This window comes from Lonchura striata, chromosome 8 (genome assembly GCF_046129695.1).
Source record: "Lonchura striata isolate bLonStr1 chromosome 8, bLonStr1.mat, whole genome shotgun sequence".
Taxonomy (NCBI): Eukaryota; Metazoa; Chordata; class Aves; order Passeriformes; family Estrildidae; genus Lonchura; species Lonchura striata.
In genome coordinates this window covers 22,681,283-22,702,678 of record NC_134610.1, presented here as the reverse complement: position 1 = coordinate 22,702,678, position 21,396 = coordinate 22,681,283, and the positions used below count along the sequence as shown (strand labels likewise).

The following is a 21,396-nucleotide window of genomic DNA, read 5'->3' as shown; positions in this document are numbered from 1 at the left end:
AGAGACTGAGGAAAGACATCAATTTATGTTAAAGGTAATGTGGAATTCAAAGTCAGTGTTGGGACTATAAAACCATAAACAGTGAGCCTGTAGTATTTACACAGCTGTGAGTTCAGATCCAACTTTTTATAAAATTTATGTATTTCAAACAAAGAGGACGCTGATGGGGTCTGGCCGTCATCCTGAGACCAGTATATCATAATCTAAAATCCCCTTCAGATTGAGACTCACTGGATCCAAGTAAAAATACTGCAGTATAATGCTGTTAATAGAAGGAAAACACAAATAAAATGCTTGATGACGATGTGTTTCCTGTGAGCAAACACACACACACAAAATTGGATCATATTAAGCAATTATCATAGTTCTACATGGTGAACCATGTCATTAATTCTTCTGTCCCCTGCATACTATGACTTTTGCAGGTTTTGTGCAATGTGTTAAGACTGAGTAAGGGTGCTAACACAAGACAATACAACATTTCTTCAAAGCAACATGTGATTTCAGCCGGTCTCGTTTAAAGGGCAAAAGCCTTTATATCAATGATGCAGGTAACTGAGAAATATTGCTTCTGCTCACACGTGATGCATTGCTACACACAGAACTTCAAGATTCCAGGACCTGTAACAAGGAAGTTACATGAGAGATGAGCACAGCAGCAGGAAATGATGTACCTATTGCAGCAGCTTAATACAACAGGGCTTTGAAATATGGGGAAGCTAAGTAAAATGAGGTCTGCCTCTGTATTATATTGAAAGAGCTTTCAAAGAGCAGCTGAACATGGTCCCCATCCTGCTCTCACCAAAGAGGTGAAATTCTGAATCAAATAGCCTGGTGTTGTTTTGCCCTTCCTTCCATGAAATTCTCTCTTTCCTGTTGTGTTTTACCTGAGACACAAAAGCAGAGCTCCTATTAGCATACATTTGTAAATTCAGTCTGTTCTCTCCCAGCACGTGCCAAAGCTTTCCTAATAGTTTTCCTTAGGTAAGAGTTCATCACCAAATTAATATGACAAGTTAGTAGAACATATTTGTTTAGTTTCATCACAAAAAACACATACTGGTTTAGGCTGATTTTCTTTTTATTAATAATATAAGGTTCTGTAATCTCTTAACATTACAACTGAAGCTTTACAGTTAGTCTCACACTAAAATGACAAACACTGTTTGGCTTTATTTTCAGAAAATTAAATTACAACCTTGATAAACATACATTTCCAAGACTGAGAAGCAATTTGTGTTTTCTGGATTTCAGTGCTAATGTATCCCTGCCTTTGAAATTGGTTTCAGTTAATTAACATTGCTATGGAAGAACTATTTGGCCTGGCCTCTGTTCACAGCTGTAAGGCAAAGATGACATCTCTAACTTAACCATTATAATGTAAGTCAAATCAATACACATTTTTCTTTGACTGTAAGATTTAGATCCTGGCTCAGCTTTTAACAGATTTGCTTCTTTTCTCTCCAAACTTTTTTAAAGGTCTCTCTAATGTAAACATTTTACAGTCAAGCCACAGTCACTCTCTGCACCTTTCCTCCTTCAAAGGAAGCAGAAACTGTGTAACTGGAAGCCATTACAAGCTTAATTAAAACTGCTTGTAATTTATATATGGCCAAAATACTCAAGCAAATGCAAAAGTTGTGTTATGCACCAGCACTTCTAATCTGCATGGATCAAAATAGGAAGGGAAGTCTGTAGAAACAAAGTAGAGCATACAGAAGGAAGAGAGGTGGAAGACTACAGTATTAGAGAGAGTAAGATTTCATTTAAATGGTGAATGATCTCTATTGAGGTCTTCTGAACATTCTTTTGTATTTTCATTAGCAATGTGAAATTAAAGACAGTAATACATATGTTTCAACTGCAGTTTCAACTAAGCTCTGACCAGTTCATAAGATAGTATTTAGGAAGACAGCAATATTCATTACATTTGGAGTTAACTTTTTCCTCAGAGCTGTCCAGTGACAGTGATTTGGGACCCTTGTGGCCTGTTATTTCACCTTCCCATAGGACAATTGACATACAGTAAAAATCTTTACTGCACTTTAAATCACTTCAGAAGTCAGTGGCTATTTAAAGGTTAGAGAGTGTAAGGAGTTTTTACCCGTGTACTTGCAACACAAAAAAGGATGAGGAAACCATAGTCAGAAAATTAAAAAATGGGAAGGATGTTGCAGAGCTGTGTTGTACTGTAGTCAAAAGAAGAGATCAGTGTTACTAAGCTATGACTACTTGTTCTACTCTGTGCTGTCATTCTGCAAAAAAGCTTCACATGCTTACTTTCAAAATTAATTCTTCATAGGTACATAAACTTTCATTGAGGCACATGAACACACTTCATATTTACCAGCTCTTAGAAAAGTCTCCACTGGGGAGTGACACAAGTCATCAGCAAGAGACCAGCTGTGGCCCCGGAGTCACACCGTGCAGCTGAGGTGAGGAATCCCTGCAGGGCCACTTGCAGACACCTTTGTGTACTTAAGGAACACTTAACCACAGTTCGAAGGCTCAGTTTCCTACAACAGACTACACCTACTGTTTTGGTTACTGCTGAAATACCAACTCTGGGGACAAGGAAAACAATCGATTTATATACTGAAATGTTATGAAATAAAGACCATTCAAAATAAATTCAGCTGCATTAAAATATCACATGAACACTGTCTTATGACCTGCAGATCATAAAAAAGTTTTCTTTAATTACCTTGACAGCATGTAGTTTAAAGTCATGGTTTGAATGTCCATGTTTTTCAATCATTTGAACTGTAGCATTGAAATTAATCTTAGAACAAGTTCAGAGTTGTCTGATATGCAGTATTTTTTCAAGCATTTTATATTCTTTCTGGTATATTACCAAAACTGAAAGCTACAAGAGAGTATTCTAAAATAGTTTAAAAACAAAAATGCAATTTATAATGTTCTCCTCATTAAGGGCACTACCAATACAAAAGGTGTCCAAACTGACGCTATGGAGGTGTGAAGTAGTTGGCTAGACAGTGTCCTCAAAGGGATAGTCTGTATTTTTTCTACCTTATGCATATACATTAATTATCAAAAAGTTGGATAATCTGCTTTAAGAAAGAACCCACCTTAAAAATGGATCATGAGTATTGACAAATATTTTATTTTACCGATTAAGATTCAAGTTTCAATGTAAAAATGCTAACTCTCACATGATACTGATCAAGAAAATATTTCATTTTCATTAAGTTCAATGGACAATTAAAATTGTGGCTACTTGTGAAGTAAATAAATGATTCATAAAGGCCATAGGAAACTGTACAAAACTTAAATGGGAAATCTCACTTCCTGGATGACAGTAGGTTGTCCATTTAAGCATTTTATTAAACTGTTGTAATTGTTTCAAAAGACAGTGCTGGGCAGTTTTATCTGAATAACTGAAAAAGGTATTTTGCATCTGTGCAAAACAAACAACAGGAACAAAACCCATACACACTAGGACTGAAGTACAGATGAACACAAAATTTTGTTACAAACCTGTTTTCAACATACAATGAGAAATGTCCATTGTACAAAATTTAGTGACTGACCTACAATTAATTTAAGATTATCCCAGCAATGCAAATACAACTCAGAACAGCTAAATTGTGTAAGATTTTCCAGTAGTACAAGAGTGAGAGACTACTGAATTTTTAGTAGTTTGAATATACTGTCTCTTTTGATGAAAGCCTATATTTGTACTCTAAGTATTTCCTGGTTATAAGTCACATACTTAATGCAGTACAGGGAGGTACTCCTTGGTGTTCTCTCATCTGTCTCTTAGCAGCTTTCCTTTAGCAAGAGGCTGGGCTGTGCAGCTGCTTCTGTACAAAACACTGTTGTCACTCTGTGTCCTCCTTGTGGGGGATGCTTTAAGTAAGAAACATCTGGCAGTATCCAGCACTGAAAATACTGTGAGCTGTGCTGCCTAGCCCAACTTGGAAACCCAAATTTGCATTTCCTGGTTAGTACTTTGTGCCCAGTAGATTGAAACATTGTTAAGTAAAAGTCCATAACCATTAACAGTGATGTTTACACTTTATTGGGGGAAGGGGGAAGGGAGTAGCAAAAATCAATGTAAGTTACTAGTTTTGAAAGTTTAGTCTGTTATATTTGATTACTGGGATATCAATACAATGAAAGTGGAGGAATTTCAACAGTAATTTTTTAGTACATCATTTGTGCAGGGCTTTATAAAAGATTTTTGTTTCCAAAGATGTTATTGGGGTCCACATATTCTTTAACAGATCTCAGCATTCCCAAGCCAACATCAGAGATACTCTCCTTCATCCAGCGCTTCCGCAATTTGCCTACTGGAAAAACAAAAACAAAGTGTTTCAATATATGGCAGGATTCTAGGAGCCAATCAATCTTGTGACTATGAATGAATAAACACTGTGTGATAAATGCTTTTATTCAAAAATGAGAAATGTTTTGCTTTATTTGATTTATTGAGCCCACCAGACTATCAAGCTCATTAAGCTCAGCATACTCCCAGAGGAAGACTGTGTTCCACACTGTCTACTTTCTTTGAAAATGATGAAATTTAGATGAAGCTTAGGCTGAAATCACATGTTCTATTAAGACAAGGAATCACTAGTAAGTTTTAAAAAGCCACAAACTAATTTTAAGTTGTAAACTGTAGAGATTATTAAAAAAGCAGAACCCCATATTTCTTGATTACTTTAAAGTGAAACCATAACTCAGTAATCAAACCAGTATTGGTTTAAATAGCAAAAAAATATTTCTATGAAGAAGGCTTAAGATTTCATTTAAAAAATTCTATGCTGGCTGGTAATTGCTCAATGCCATTACACAAGAGCTTTGTTTCACATGTAAAAATGGCTATTCACAACATGTACCGAATACAAACAAAGCTGAAACAATCAACAATCTTTAAAGAACTCATTTCACTAAATTCTCACAATAGTCCCGTTAAACGGCCACGTGTTCATATGCTAATTAACCAAATCATCAACTCTGATTAACAGATCATTCAAAATTGAGGACATTTTTTCCATTAAACACAGTCCAGGATTAAACTTGCCAGCCTGAAACACAATCCATTTGTCAGTATGAAAAGACATAGTAAAGGTTTGAGAGATGGAAGCTTTAAGAGTATCTGAAGTTAAATTCAAGCTATCTTTTGTGCTCTGTTTCAGGGTAACCATCAAACTGTCATCAGAATAATAAATTACAGGGACATCTCTGGAGAACAGAGTATATTTGTTTATACTTTAAGGAATACGAGCCAATCACAATGCCAACAGAAAAAGCAAATAATGTGGGACAGAATGAAATTTGCAGTTTGCTAGAAAATTACTATTAGCAGCATGTGTGTCAAGATCAAAGATCACAACTGAAGGGCAAAAGAATTTGTCATGTGTAGGAACCCTGGCTGTATTTTGCAGCCCTAGCTCAAGAAAGAATCTCCATCTCTGAATATACTGTCATTACAATGTGACTGTCTGAGCACACTGACGTAGTCAAATTTTATCTGTTAAAACTTTTAACACTACTACAGAACACCTGAATTGTTGATGTGGCTTGACCATCACCTCAAGTCACTCACACTGGCTCTTACACAAGCAGCAGCTGAGGAACAGTCATTACTATTCTCAACAGTTATCTGTAATATAGTTTCAGTGAATGTGTTCTGTGGTTATGGATGTAATTGTCCTGAAAAGACTGCAAACAACTGCTCCAACAAGATGGAGCACATTAGAATCACAGCAGGATGCCCAACAGCTAGCATGCCTGCCTCTTTTACACCTCCAGTAATAATGCAATTCCACAAGGAACTGAACTACTGTCTGAGCAGCACCAACAGTCGTTGCATATTTAATGAAGTCGCTCACCAAGTGCTGGAAAACAGAAGGTGCTTGGAGTGCATCATTAGTTCTGTCAAAGTGATAATTTACACATCTATCTTGTCAAATTTTCTATGGTTTATACTTTTGCAATAATAAATCTAACACACATCTGATTAGTGAACTGGAAACAAAAAAAGCTGTACTACAGTTACCAGCAGTCCTTCACAAACATGCTCAACAAAAAGATTTTAACCCCTTGGTAATAGTGATGTTGATTCCCTGCTCCTACTGTCCATGTCAGTAAAACATACATGGAGTTTTCAACTACTCAAGTTTTCACATTAGAGTTAAAAAGCTTTGAAGCAATCTCTCCTAATTCTGTGCTGGTCCATCAGATAAAATGGAAAACAGACAAAGAAGGAAAAGCTCTGTGAAAATGACAGTAGCACTTAGAAAGGTCATTTAGATATTGTTTCACTTCAGGTTAGTGCTGTGCTATACATTTTCTGGTGCTTCTTCACAGGACAACCCAAATGGCTTCAAGGATGAGAAGAGAAAAAGAGGAAGAAAATGCCATAATAGTTAAAGATGTTAGTATGAACATAAAAATAATTCTAAGTGACAAAGTTGCTTACCTCCAGTCTAAGCCTAGCTAAAGAACAGCTTTGTGCTCAAGGAAGCCTTAACATCCCAAAAATAAGATCTCAGGCCTGATCCTATCACAGACTACAGAAAACCAACTTCCTGCTTCTAGCCTAGAGAAAGTATTTCAGTTTGAGCCCTATATGATGGCATTTATCTAGAACTGACAGGAGACAGTGCACAAAACCAGAATGCATACAAGCATCTATGACTTACAGGCCTTCAAGCACAGTATACTTTCCACAATTAAAAAATGTGATCAAAGTCACCTGATTCTATATACTACATCATAACATTATTAACAATATATTTGTAGTAGCTTAGCACAGCAAGTTACTACTTGTCCACTCAGCTATACACACCATCACATGCACAATCCTTGTGCCCCAACTGGAAACAAACACAGCCCTTCCTTCTTGCATCTTCTTCCTCTGAAGACCCTTAATCTTTCATCTGAAGGGAGAGTGTCAAGAGGATGGAGCCAGGCTCTGCTTGGCGGTGCCAAGCAAAAGTACAAGAGGCAACAGGCACAGGAAATTCCAACTAAGCATGAGGAATAATTTCTTTACTGTGCAGGTGCCCAAGCACTGGGAGAGATTGCACAGAGAAGGTGTGCAGTCTCCTTCTGAAGGTATTCAAGAACCCTGTGCAATGGTGCTCTAGGATGGCCCTGTCTGAGCAGGGAAATTGGATTAAATGACCCATCATGGCCCCTTGCAACCTTACCCATTCTGTGATTCAGTGATCTTGCGCATCCAATATGAGGTACAAGAGTTCAAGTTTTACAGGTGGCAAGTAGCCTGCTCCTGAGCAGTCTAATAGTGCCTTAAAACTTTCACTGCTAGGAAGCCAGAAACCTCCAATCTGAACCCCAGTCTATTACACTGAGTACAAACTCCACAGCATGGCAGGGAGCCTACTTCTCACAAGGTACTTCTGATCATAAAGCCAAGGAGCTTGTTCAGGAGCAACTCCAAAGACAGTCCAACTCCAACTTTTTTTTAGGTTTTTAATCTATCATTCTAGTCCACTTATGAAAGAAATATGTGAACTGGCTAAGTAACTTTTGCCCAGCTCTGATACATGCTGCTCCATGTCGGTTTCTCCATTGGAAAAGTTCATCTTTCCATTGCCCTTTTTCACTTGCCTGTCTTCGAAAATGCATCTGGATGGCTACAAAAAGTCTGGCTGCTCAAAATGAAGTGAGCAAACAGCAGGAAGCAATTGGTTTTCTCACTTTAGGAATATGAAATACCAGGGCACACATGAACAGTTCTGTAAGAAAAAAAAATCATGTAGCTGATGGATTCCAGGAATTACTCTACAGCCATGCAGAACAGATTTATAGTACTGTGTGGTCCCAGTGGAAACAGGTTCTGATGGCACTGCACATGGCTCTGGACTTCCTCTGCTCCAGCCCTTTCAACTTGAAGGGACAGTAACTGCATAACAACAGCTTTGCAAAAGGAGCAGCAGTGACAGGTCCTAAGAAGGATGAGGCTCATCCAGCTGTTGCTCTTCCTGAAGCTAGCTGTCCCTCCAGAGAGCAGCTCTCTGTCCATACAGACTGATTAACATGCTATTACTCTTCCAGGGAGAACTCTGCAATACTGAGAAAGGTCAGTGCATTAATGTAAAACATGGCAGCACTGGAGTATATTGGAGCAGTGTACACCAAGTCTACTGCATAATTGACACTTACCACCACCATAACACTTTGCATATTTTCACTGGGTATCTTAACAGCTGAAATACTTTCAAATTGAATCGGGAGGTCCTTTCCTTTTTTCTTTTTTTGAAAAGGCACTGAAGACAACTATTTTATTAAGACTTTCAACAGACCAAGGAGGAAAATACAACTGTGTTATTGTATTTCACATGAGGTTACTCCATGTCTAACAAATGTATCCGTTTCAACCCATTCTAATGAGTACAGTAAACTCTAGTATGCTTAACCTAAGGGTAGAAGATTTTCTCCACTCTGTAGAAAAGAATGTGTTCAACTCCCCCTCATAAAAGAACTTTATAATTTCAGATTTTGTACCTTGTCTGAGTTAATTACTGCAGTGTATAGCTTAAGTCACAGCCTCTTAATGCCAAAGAATTGCAATGTCAAACATGTAATTGAATGCAAACAAGGTGTAACATCTGTTTTTTGCTTTGTTTTGGGGGTTTTACTTTGGTTTTCAGTGTTGTGGGATTTTTTTTCTTATTTTTTATTTTCCTACATAAACTGTCATTGATACTATAGCTAAATCTATGCAGCATGGACTACCTGGTTAACCTTTATTCCAATCAGTTGTCTAGAAAATAGAAGAAAATTAGTTCTATTATGTTAAGTGGCTAAATGGGGCTATTTTCCTCAACCCCACAATCTGGTAATTGTTTCCTTAAGCAGCCAGTTGCAGTTAAAACAGTCCCTCAAATGGAAGCAATGTATCATTACTTTTTACACTGTTCAGTTTTACATGGGTCCTTAGCTTGGTAATATGAAAAGGATCAATTACAAATCCAACCTTCTCCCTTTCTGATGGTGTACCCCAAAGGGGTTATAGTTGTATTTATACACCAGTCATACCTACTGGTACCTCCTCAAGACGTTATTTCATGCATACAAAAAAAGGCATGTTTGATAAAAGAAAAATTCAAGTGTGACACATCATATGGGTGTTTTAAGGGCTTGCCATAAATTATTAGAATAACTGTTTATCGCCATAAATTATTAGAATAACTGTTTATCTGAACTTAAGCTTGTATCTACAAGAAACTGCCATTCCTAATGCTGCTTTTTAAATGCTAGAGTTTCTAAACACTATCTATGGCTTTCTAGCAACCCTACATGACTCTCAAATCAAAAGATACTCAGTGCCCAGAAAAGAAGGATCAGAGCTGTGCCTGAAGATGTGCTATGTCCCTTTCTGAGTACAGGACACAGTCAAGACAGGGTGACAACTATAATCAGGGGTGGGGGAAGAAGGAGTTATCCAGAGTAAAGTCCTTCTCAAGCTACTCTTTATAAGGTTAAAAGTATTTCAGTTCTTACTGTGCACCTACATGCAGTTGGTACTTCCCTAGATGTAAAGTAATTTATATATTAATACAACTCAAACTGTCATATATGACCATTTCTTCACTCAAGGAGTATATGAACATTGACTTAAGCAGACTTTGTATTTCCTATAGCCTCAAGTCCCAGACTACATCTGTTTTCTTTGATACACAAACCCAGAGTTAAAATAGCTCCATTTATCACAGCGTGATTGTAGGCAGACAAATAAGCCTGTCTGTTTCCAGATAGTGAAAACAACTGTTATTAATCACAATTACAAGACAAACACCAAAGGAAATTGCACTAGTATTTTCTTTTACCCTACACAATAGACCAGTCAGTGCTAAGAGTTACAAGGCTTGAAGGTCAGTAAATAAAACTGACAATATTAGGCTAATTTTCAGCACCACATCTACTAAGAAGAGGAAAAAATTAATCTTGAATATTGAACACAATGAACTGCCAGACAAAACCACTCAAAGTGGAAAATATATACCAGTATCAGAGGCAGTCATGAATACCACAGGAGCATACGAAGTCAAACAGAAACCCAGTTTTCATAGCTGTGGAATCACAAGGTTCAAGCATGCAAGGGTTTGAAAATGCTATATAATTATTTTTTTTCTTGTTCAACACATGTGGTAAGAAAGGTTTTATATGGTGAGGGCAAATACATCCAAATGTGTGACAAGCTCCAGCTGCATGTGGGTTGGATGAAATGCTAGTCACAGTAAAACAGAGCTGCCACAGCAGGGAAAGCACATGAGTACATCAAGGGGGTAATCCCACATCCAGTGTGTGAGAATTGACAGGCCCACTACACCCCATATTATAATTTAATCAGAGGACTGTAAGAGCATATCAAACAAAAACTACTGAAACCTTTTCACTCATGTTATTACCTACACATCCTAATACTGCTAAAGCAGAGTCTGTTTCAGTTTCCATCACAAAAGATGCCTGAAAACAGCCCTAGCTAAAAGTTTAAGTTCTCTTCAAGTTTAGGAAGTAACTGACATGTTTTAAAGCACAGCTTCTGCCCCTTAGTTTTTTTCCCTTACACAGAGATTTCAGAATTACAAATCTTTTCTCTAGCTTTTTTAAAACCATTACAACTCTTCTTTGCTCTTATATCTGTGACCAAGCAATGCCCCAAGAGAGTAGAGAGAAGAAACGCATGAAGATTATCACTTGCAAAAAGGTAGTTGCACAAATCACACTGATGTCAGAACAAGTCTTCCTGACATCCAAGGCTATATAGGACACATGCAATCCAATTAGACTATCCATGTATGTGGGAAAAGCCTCAGGAATAGGAAGTATTGCTTATACATGACATTGGTTCTTAATATTATAAGCACAAAATGCCTTGTGAAGATGCTAGTAACACAGGACAAGTAATCCCCAAACTCCAAGAGAGGAAACTAGGTAACTAGAACTTAGCACACAGCAGGCCAGTAAAGTCAACACTTACATAACACCAATTATACAACAAATGGTAGATTGCAACATAGTCCAGTTCAAAGTCACTGGCCCTTTTATTCAGACACTTCGCCTCAGTGCTCCGGAATTTGGGTGAACAGCATTCACAAAGCCACAAGGGACACAAAACTGACTTAAAACTGTGAAAATCCCATCTGAAGTCTTTGTAACTGATCTATATCTACACAAGGATCAGTAAAAATTGTTTAAGACAAAGTGATCAAACTGAAAATAGTGAGAAGTTTCTAGAAAAAAATACCAGATATCCTTCCTCCCTTGATCCTCCCCCAGTAATTTCAGTTAATGCCACAAAATATTTTTCAGAATTCTACTACAAACTATTTTATGTACTTATGAATATTTAGCAGTACCAAAGAGACTAACATTAGACTGAGAACATTACCTCCATGGTGATGTGAAAGACTTCCTCCATTGGCAAGTATTTCTTCTCTAGCAGCCCTCTAAATTTGAAAAAGATGGTATTTATTCAACAGCAATTGCACAAGACTCTTGGATTTCATTAAATGCTTGCTATTGCACTCATACACACATGTGTATGAAAAGTTTCTGAAGTAATTAGGGTACATTATATCGATAAAAATTATAGTTCAAGCCTTCAGATAGACATAAGTAAGAGTCTTCGAAATAAACATTAAAGCCTCGACATTTCAAATGGCATCTCTTGTAACAAATGTATTACTCAAGAATGGAATATTCTGGATCACTTTCCCCTAGACAAAACTTAAAATATCCAGTGGTTGGGATGCTCATTTGGAAGATGATTAAGTCTCAAAAAAGAAGTCTGAAAACAGGCTTCTCAGAGCTAGTCAAGATCCTTATTCAGATCAGAGTTCAACCCAGATCTCCAAGATCCTGGTTGAGGCAGCGAGGTACTTTACAAGACACAAGCCTTTCATGGGTGCAGTTTGTGGCAGATAATTTAGTCTTTTATGTTAAGAATGTTCAAGTTGTAGAATCTTCTTTGCCATTCACTTCTGAATAATTAAGAGAGCTTAGAAGGTATAAACAACAAAAGCTTTTCTAAGCCCAAGCACTACATGGTTTTTTTTTTCTAAAGGGCGTACTGTTTTAGGAATAACATATATAACTGCAGCTGTGCAGTTAAGAGTTTTTTTTTTTTTTCAGTCTGCCATAAAGTACATTTACTTGGTCAGCAAACTCACTTGGATAGGTTAAATTTAGTCACTACAATGGAAAATGTGCATTCAGGTCATCACACAAACTAATTCAAATTAACGTAATATCTAGTTTTAAGTAAGTTTCATTAAATAAATACTCAAGTATTACATTCTTCAGTGCCCTATATGCAACAGCATGGAAGCCTCTGAACTTGTAATAAAAATTTGCACCCACTTGCCAAATTCAAGAGAAATTTCTAAAGAATAAGCATGAGAAGAATGATATCCCAATTATAAATACTATTTCTCTACAGTCCTATTATCAATTTTCTGGTGCTGAAATTTGAGCTGGGAACCAGAACACAGGACAAAAAGCAGTTTGACCATAGTCCTTCTAAGAATTACATCTTGAAGGTAACCAAGATATTCCTTTCACCTAACTAGGTCAGTACAGTGTTTCATCAGCTGTAGTGTTACAGCAGAAGTACTGCAGAGCTGCTTGGCTCATGCTGAAGCAGCTTACAATTGGTCTAATAGACTGGGCTTAGACCAATTGTTATCTCAGCCTAACAGAAATGGCATGAGACAGTACCATTCCTTATTCTCTACATGCAGCACTATTAATAAGGTATGATCTTGACAGTTTTACCGTGCATTTTACAGACTGAGTATTAAGCAGAAGAAGTGGTTTTGTAAATAATGGAACTAAAGAAGATTAATTTCCCATGGATTTGGGGTTTAAGGTTTGAAGCTTCTTCCATCCAAGAAATTCCAGGTCAAGCTCTTCTATACTTCAGTGATGTACTGATATCTAAAAACTGCCACCTGGTAGCCTTTTCTCTACTTGATGGACTATTAGCTTGTACCTCTTATTACTGATAATGATCAAAGCTTTACAAACATACTTTTGAGTTATTTCCTGCAAACATCAGTAAGCTTGGCCAATAGGTTCAGAACAAAATACAGGTCATCAGCTTTTCCCCCTTTAACTATTGTTTCCTTATACATTACCTCAATTTGTTCATAGACATGAATAGGATCACTAATTCCTCTGTAGTTAAAGGCAAAGTAGAAGTAGACGCATGCACCTGCATCGTAAGTCTGTGTCACCCTGTTGAAGAGAACTGCATTACAAACAAAGCTTTACGATATTAAGCCAACCACTATGTGACATAATAAAACTCCTAAGATTGCTTCCTATCTTATTCAAAGAAACAGCATTTAAAAAAATATTTCTTTATACTTTTTGCTCCTAATCCATGAGTGACTCAACACTATGAGGCGCTTCAACTTTGAAAGTTGAAGCTCCTAAGTAATTACAATTGACTCTTGTCCATATAAGCAAGAATTTAAAGCCTAAGCAAGAGCTACTAATCACTTGAACTCCCAATTCTTCCATGTAATCCACTTGCAGGTTCAAGAAGAAGGCCTGCTAGTATTTGTAATATCATCACTAGATCTCTTACTGAACAAAGACTTAGAAAAAATGTTTATATTATTGTGTGGCTTACCTACAGGTGGAAAGAGGAGCAAACTGAACACCCTTTTCTTTGCATTCTCGTACTATCCTTTCCTTTACATTTCTACAAAGGTCCAAAACCCTGTAACAAGAAACACATTAAAATAATATTTCAGTATGTGATTTTATACAGTTTCTAAAAAAAGAACTTCACAAACTTTTAAGAAAGCATAATGTAATACAATATAAGAGTACTTTCTAAAATCACTCTTAACTAGCTTAGACTTTGTTCTAGGAATAGTCCTCATCAAGACTCCACTGCTTTTTCTGCACTTCTCCTGAATAGGAAGTTTACTCTGAAACAGAGAATCTAAAAACTCTTCTTCATAAGCAAGAGTTGCCAAAAATGTTAAAAAAAAAAAAAAAAAAAAAGAGGTTACCTAGTTCTGTATGTCTTTACTTTCTTAGCAAAACAGCCTTAAAGTTTTGGCAAAGTAGTTAACAAATGCAGAAGAAATCCTGAGAACTCAAAGGTCTGCCACTGTACTAAAACCATACCTTTGTGTTGCTGCAAGACCAAAACTGGAGATCTTTCAGCAGGGCACTACTCTGCCAATTTGAAACACTATAACTCTAATATGGCAGTGAGCTATTAGACTTTGTTAGAAGCCGTATTTGTTCTGCCATTTTTTTTAGGTTCTTATAGGACAAACCCAGGTGCAAACAAAGTGCTAAAGCAACCAAAAGAAATCACTGTTTTCAAATGACCATTGCTTCAGTTACACATTCTCCCACAAAAGTCTGCAGAGCTATAATTCAGATTTTGATGTTTTACACAGATTTAGAACTACATTAAAGATTCACAGAACACAAGAGAATTTAATCATTTAGTGAATAAGAAAGTCAGATAAATATTTTATTCAAGTATCTGCTACCTGTAAGAACAAGTTCATCAGTTTATGGAAAGTTACATGATCCCTATGAATCAAAGTAGAAAAAAAGTTTTCAAAGCATTTGCTTTAGTGAGGACAATTTTAAATACTTTCTCAAGTAAAATGTAATTGTATTCTAATAAGAGGGAGAGGCAAAAAAAATTGTGACAAAGAAGTTAGCATGCTTAAAAATTTATAAAGCTAAAGTAAAAGGAAGAGAACTTTCACTTTAAAATTGTCCTCAGTTTTCTTCTACGCTCTTAGGACACTTTTCCAATTTTCAAACAGGGGCTGGAATTTACCACTGCCACTAAATTCAATAGCAAGGGTATACGGTTGCCTACTTAAGTCATCAGACTTTGCATTGAATGTTGTAAAGCTTTGATTCAAATAACTTTAGATCCTATTTAAGAGATTTCAGGCTTAGCAAAAGGACCGGAGCATCCAAAATGATTTTGTATATTAAACTCTGTTGTGGTCAAATGTTTCTCAACCATGGCTAATAGATAAAATATCCTTAGGTGAAAGATCTCAATCCTGGGCAGAAGTTACTTTTTCAGTATTTCCCTACGTTACTGAAAAAAGAAAAAAAACTTTATTTAAATATACTTGATTGTTTTCATCTTCACTACAGACTAATCCCTTTGAAATACACTGCTGATCCCACACACATGGCTGCTCATCCTCTGCTGCAATTACTGTCACCAATGTCCTGCCTCCTAAACAGGGAAACTTCAAATCCTAAATTTGTTACAGTAAGCTAACCTAAGATGAAATATTGCTGAATGCTTGATACACTGCATTTACAAAATTCTGGTATGTAATTTCTCAGCAACTTTAGCAAGAACACACAGCTGGCAAGACTCAAGGTATGTCAGGTTGCATCCAATACATGTAAGGCCTAAAAGAAGCATCCTCATAAACAAACATGAGTTAGGAACAATTTGAATTAAATCAAGTTTTAAGAAATTCTGAAGAGTAATCAGAGTTTACCTATCCCAAGGAACAGATGTCTCAAATGATTCTCCTATTACATAATAATCCAGGCCTAGGTCCTAATAAAAAGAGTAAGGAAATTATCAGTAACATTCAACATCAGCATCTGGGATTCCAGTGTATGCTACACAGTGATCAGGTGAACAACTTTTTAGTTTGCAGGAGAAGAACAGACATTCTAATTTAGCAAAAACACCCATATGTCCCAGTGACATAAGTTTATTATTAATAGGGAAACAGGGAAGCTCTTAAAAGACAAAAATGACAAACATTTTGATGTCATGGCTACAGTGAGATAATTGCCAGACTGTCAGTATGTCTACACTAATCAAATATTTTTATCACTATAGTACCAAGAGTTTCACTGTGCTCATCAGTATAATACCTAGTAAAAATATTTTTTTGCAATGTAGTTGCTGTCTAGATAAAAAAAAGCCAAACATCTTCCCATCTTACACACAACCTGCTGAAATAAAGAGAGATTCAGTAATTTGTCCCCAGCAAATCACTCAGGATGTGCATATTGTTCTGAAAAATAAAAAAGTCTCCAACAGTAAGACTAAAATGTGTAAGAACAGCTGCAGCAGTTTAGACTAAAAGTGTCTTATGCTGGAACTCTGATTTAAACCAGTCATAAGCAGATTGCTAAAGAAGAGTAAAAATGCTAGTGAGCACATGAGTATTTCAAGTACACTCCAAGCCTCCTATTTCATTCACCCTGTGGACTCTTCAATCTAATCTCCCAACCCTTTAAAAGAATGTATTTCCTTGACAAGAATATAAATTCATGTCTATATGGTGTTCTGCAGATGAAATTCCATGAATAATCACTGCTCAGAAATTGAAGTGATACAACCTCTGGGAGGAATCTGAGATACCATCCAAGGCAGCCTGCACTCAGGTTTCAGAGAAAGCATCTTCAAAGAAACATCTCTATGTTTTGTTACATTAATTAACAGAAGTTGCAGCAGACAAAAGCTGACCTACCCGAAGGTAAGCGATGACAAATGTCAGCATGTATCCTCTCTGTCCATTATCTTCCCCTGCTGCCAAGCCACTGCAATTTACAAGACTTTAATTAATTTTTCACCAAATTAGTCACCAGTTTACAAAAATATTTATAAAATAACTTTGATTATTAAACATATGTGCAAGTTTAGCTGCCTAAGCTGTGTTAAAATAGTTGTTAGTAGTGAGGTCTCTTCACTAGAAATCAGAAGATACTTCAGACCAGACATTTCTCTTTTCATTCTGTAACCTGGAGATGAACTTTACAAAGTATTAGATGTAATCTTGGAAAACAGTCTTCAAAAGTCACAAAAGAGTGGAGAAACACAAGCAGTCACAATATATCCTGGATATTAATTTACAGGAACATGGGTAATTACATTTCTAAGCAGGTTGAATTTGTGTACTTTTATGTGCACAAGTCATGAGACCCCAAGACTTAAGATCCCCAAAGCATAAGAGATCTGAATGAAATAAAGAAAGACACAAAGGTTATATCACTAAAGAAAAAGGAAATCCTTGCTTTCACTAGTCTAGCAAAGATTATTATGAAAGCAATTGTTTTTAACTATTGGTTTCTAAGAACAAGAAAGTGCTATGCATCTGGAATCAGTCTCCCTACAAGCTCCCATAAATCTGAGAGATGGGTGTGGGTGTGAAATCAGACACCCTGAAGAAGCATAGAATTGAAATATTTTATACTATAAAGCCATTGAAAGGTTTAGCGTTTTAAACCAGGTTAAACTATTAAAGACTTCACTAATAGCCCTAACCAAGCAGCACAGACAGCACCATCTTCTAATGGCTCTAATACAGACAAGTTTCTCCCCTAACCAATACACTGTCATCTTGAATGACCAAAATACAAAAGGATTCACAGTTGAAGTAACAGAATAAAAGCACAATAAAAGCACAAAATTCAGAAATTATAGCCTTGAGATGGATAAAACAACACTTATATGTATATTTGAATAGCTGAGACTAGTATTAGCAATAATAGTACATTCTTGACAAATCAGTTTTAATTATGGTTTTAATCAATCCCACTTAATCAAGGCAGAAGGAAAGAAACTGCTTGATTACTCAGCCTGCCACTTCAATGAGTGTTTTCTGTCCCTTTGTGGGACAGAAAATCACTGCACTCCTTCAAATAAACAAGTTTCTTGTATTCATACATTCACATGAATTCTGCAAAACTTTAATATCATCCTTATAATTTTTTCTCCCTTTCTGCAGTCAAAATATAGTCTAGGAATGCAAAACAAGCTGCTTCCACGCCTCTAAGGCCTGTCATTAAAAGGGCTGGTTCCCATTTTGATAACATTCATTCTATATTTAGCAAATATTTTTCTGCAATACACAGACAGCTGAAGTTTTTCAGTAAAGTTACCTATGAATTAGTACAAGCCATACGTATCAAAGGCAACATTCAGTAGCTAATTGACTGCTGCCACTTCAAACTATTAAATTAAGAACATATCCATACAGTAACCTCTAAAAAATATGGTAGTCCAATTTTTTCCTGGACAGTCCATTCCCAGCTTCACATTGAAAATGTTCTTTGAAAAGCATACCCGAACTTGGTGGCAATATCATAGACTTGCTTCTCATGCTGAAGAACCTTCTCTCTGTCACCCTCAAAGAGCAAGGTAGCTACACACAGTATGTTGGGATCAAATCCTTTGAACTGCAAAGAGAGACAAACTTGCCATTAGTCACAGTCTATGTGGCAGAATAAAGGTTTTTAGGTTTCTACTTTTCAAATACATGGCATATGCCCTGGTCAGAGAGTGTTGCTGCAATTAAGAGGAATGACTGGGAAAAAAGTAATTCAAAATTTACTCCCAAAACACTTAAGTTTTTCCTTGACAGGATAAGTCAATGGAAATAACAAATTATCTGTCACCTCCTTCCTCCTGTTAAGAAACAGGATAGGCACAACCTATGCTAAACATAAATGCTTTGAGCAATAGAGATATATTTATATTCTATCAATTATCCCTATCAGCTATAAAAGCAGAAGAAAACTATAATCATCATGAATGTGGAGGGAAGGAAAATCTTTTGGGCTATCTCTAAACAGAATATGTATTCCCTAACAAAAGAAGTCTCAGACACGTTATCTCCCACTTCAATAATCCAAGAAAAAGCAGCAGAACCAGCAAAGGTCACTGTTTTCCAGAAGTACACCCACTGCTGGAAAATAATGAAATTTCCTATGTTTGAATAGCCATATTTGCAGTAACTCTCTAGTTAGGTAATTTGGAGGAAAAAAATCAATAAGTTAAAATATTTAATACAAAAGCCTAGGTGACATCATTTTACTACCAAATAGTTGTAGGTTAAAAAGGAATAAATTCCAGAAAGACAAAAAACTGATTTATATGGGAAAATGTGCCAAATATCTTGAGGATCTTGTAAAATTCTAGTTCATTGTAATAACAAGGTAGATCATGCCTTGCAAAAATCTAGGAAAATGAAAATATAGCAGAGTGTGGGCCTCAGTCCATCAGTATTCACTGATTATCACTGGTCTGCAAGCTGGGTAAACTGGTTCCAGTCTTCCCCTGTCACCAAGTTACTGTTACATAAAGCATATTAATCTCTTATACAGGTATGACCAGTGACATCAGCTCTTTTGGAATAACTCCTCAAATGCAATCTCATTTGAATTAAACCACCTTTAGAACCTCAAGTTCTTACACCATAGTATCAGTTGCACTCAAACTTAGATGCATAAGAAGCAATTTACCAAAAAATCTTCAACTTTATGAGTAGCATACAATATTCAAATCAATATTAAAAACCCCAAAATTACCTTTGTGATGTAGAACTTTTTCAGTCCATCCAAAAACGATGTAAAAATGGAAGCAACTTGTGGTTTAAGAGCATGACCTTTGGCAAAAAGCAGAAAAAGGCATATGAAGGCAAAGCGTGCTCTTAAGATTCTTACTTCAAGGGGCAAATAAAAAATAGCTTGATAGTCAAAATTACTAGAATTGCTCACAGCACTTAGATTATCAAAATTAAAGAGAATTCTCTCTACTCATTTAGAACATAATTTAGGAAAAGGTTTCATTAATTTTTTGAATACATATGTACAACTGTGCACAAATATTTGACACTTCAATTAAGGCTGCCTTAATTTAGATTTCACAAGCCTATGGCATGTGGAAAATTTTTAAGAGAGTGCTTTATTAGTTTTTACACCACAAAACTAAGCAAAAATTAGTGACTTCTTTTAAAGTTACACCAAAACCACTGAAACAAACAGCCAAAAATGGTGAAAGTTAGGAGTTAGGCATTTTTTTCTTTAACAATTATATCAGTTGTGTGAAGTTTTCTACATAAAGCTAGTTATTGCTTCCTTAATGACAAACGGTGAACTAAAATTACCAGGATATATAAATGGTGTCTTGGAGCCTGTGAAATTAACATTTCTGCCTCAGGACTGGGTTTAATTGAGATGAAAGTATTTTACTGTTTATTCCATTGTTTTTAGTCACAAACAACTTCTGAACTCTCATTACCGCTTCACTTTAGCAGCCTGGCATCTGGCCTACATGCTGTGAGCCCAATTCATAAAAAGTTATGCACCATTTACATTATACTTCCTTCTAAAATACTTCACGAAGCATCTCCTCCTGAATACATGAACTTCAACAACTGACTGCTCTTTTTTCCTCTTAAGCAAAGAGGGAGTTTCTCTGCAGATATAAAGCCCAAGAAGGACACCAACAAGCACACTTCAGTAAGCACAGAGAAATCATGAAAAGACAGGAATTTATTAAACCACAATCTAAAAAAATACTTAATTATTACAAGAAAAATCAATATTGACACACCTGAAACTATGCGTACAGCTTGCAATTGGTCAAATCGTGCTTCCCAAATAAAAAAAAAATGCACCTGCTTCTGTTGGGCATGTCCAAGCAGAACAGTGTAACAAAAAAGAGTGAGCAAAGCAAGCAGCAAGGCTTGCTGGGCCTCTCAGCTCTTACAAATCACAATTTCCTTGATTTGAAAAATGAAGTTCAGCTTTCTCAACACCATTATAATGCCATTTGAAGCTGAGATTCATCACTGAGGCTTCTGTGCAAAAGAAGTTTCAGAAATTATGACTTGTTGAAGTATAAGTTTTGAAGTTGACTTGTTGAAGTATAGTATAGGTTTTCAAGGGCAGTCACACTTCCCATTTTCATTTTCTGGGTACAATCAAAATAGCATGGTCTCAGCAAGTTCTGCAAGCTATTCACTTTTGGGTCATGGAGCTTAAGAGCCTCCATGAGGGTGGCTTGAGCTAGAACATATCTTCTACCAAATTTGCTAGAGTTTAAAATGACAGCTTTCCCTAAAAATTGCTGAGAAATTATTGTTCTGCATATTTGACATGGTCCTATTTAGGTGTTTGAACTAATTCAAATTTTACTATATCCTTTGTCTTCAGGAGTCTTCTGGTAGCTTCACTGACTTTCAATACTTAAAGCCTAACAGCTTAGATGTACTTGCACACAGTTACAGCATTTACAACACCTGATCTTTTTCTGAAAACAGACAGATAATTTTCAACGAATATGTCACTACCTCTCTCCCAATCAAACATGATATCAGAGTAATTTTTTTTAAACCTACTAATTCTAAGGAATCTGTGAGATGCTTTCATGAAATATAAAGGAACCAACCCACTTACCTTGAAAATAAGGTGCCGGCATTCTGATTCTTTTTCATAGCCTACTTCTCATTAATACTCTTAGGAAGAAAATGTTTCAAATACTACATTTTAAAACTAGAATCTCTACTCCTTTACAGCTAAAGAGAGGAAGTGATTCCAGAATTTCAATCTCACCAATAGACTGTCAAGAAAGGAAACAGCAGA

General features: G+C 36.3%; 1 protein-coding gene across 1 annotated transcript in view; it reads right to left on the bottom strand.

Annotated features, from left to right (window-relative positions):
* Window positions 1–1,063: 1,063 nt before the first annotated feature.
* Window positions 1,064–21,396, bottom strand: part of AGPS (alkylglycerone phosphate synthase) — a 50,473-nt gene continuing 30,140 nt past the window's right edge. The window contains exons 13-20 of the mRNA XM_021552519.2: window positions 19,339–19,415; window positions 18,095–18,207; window positions 16,500–16,569; window positions 15,510–15,571; window positions 13,637–13,726; window positions 13,137–13,236; window positions 11,390–11,447; window positions 1,064–4,313 (exon numbers count right to left, since the gene is read on the bottom strand). Of these exons, the coding sequence (XP_021408194.1) occupies window positions 4,192–4,313; window positions 11,390–11,447; window positions 13,137–13,236; window positions 13,637–13,726; window positions 15,510–15,571; window positions 16,500–16,569; window positions 18,095–18,207; window positions 19,339–19,415 (692 nt within the window). The 3' untranslated portion in view covers window positions 1,064–4,191. The remainder of the gene's footprint in view (window positions 4,314–11,389; window positions 11,448–13,136; window positions 13,237–13,636; window positions 13,727–15,509; window positions 15,572–16,499; window positions 16,570–18,094; window positions 18,208–19,338; window positions 19,416–21,396) is intronic.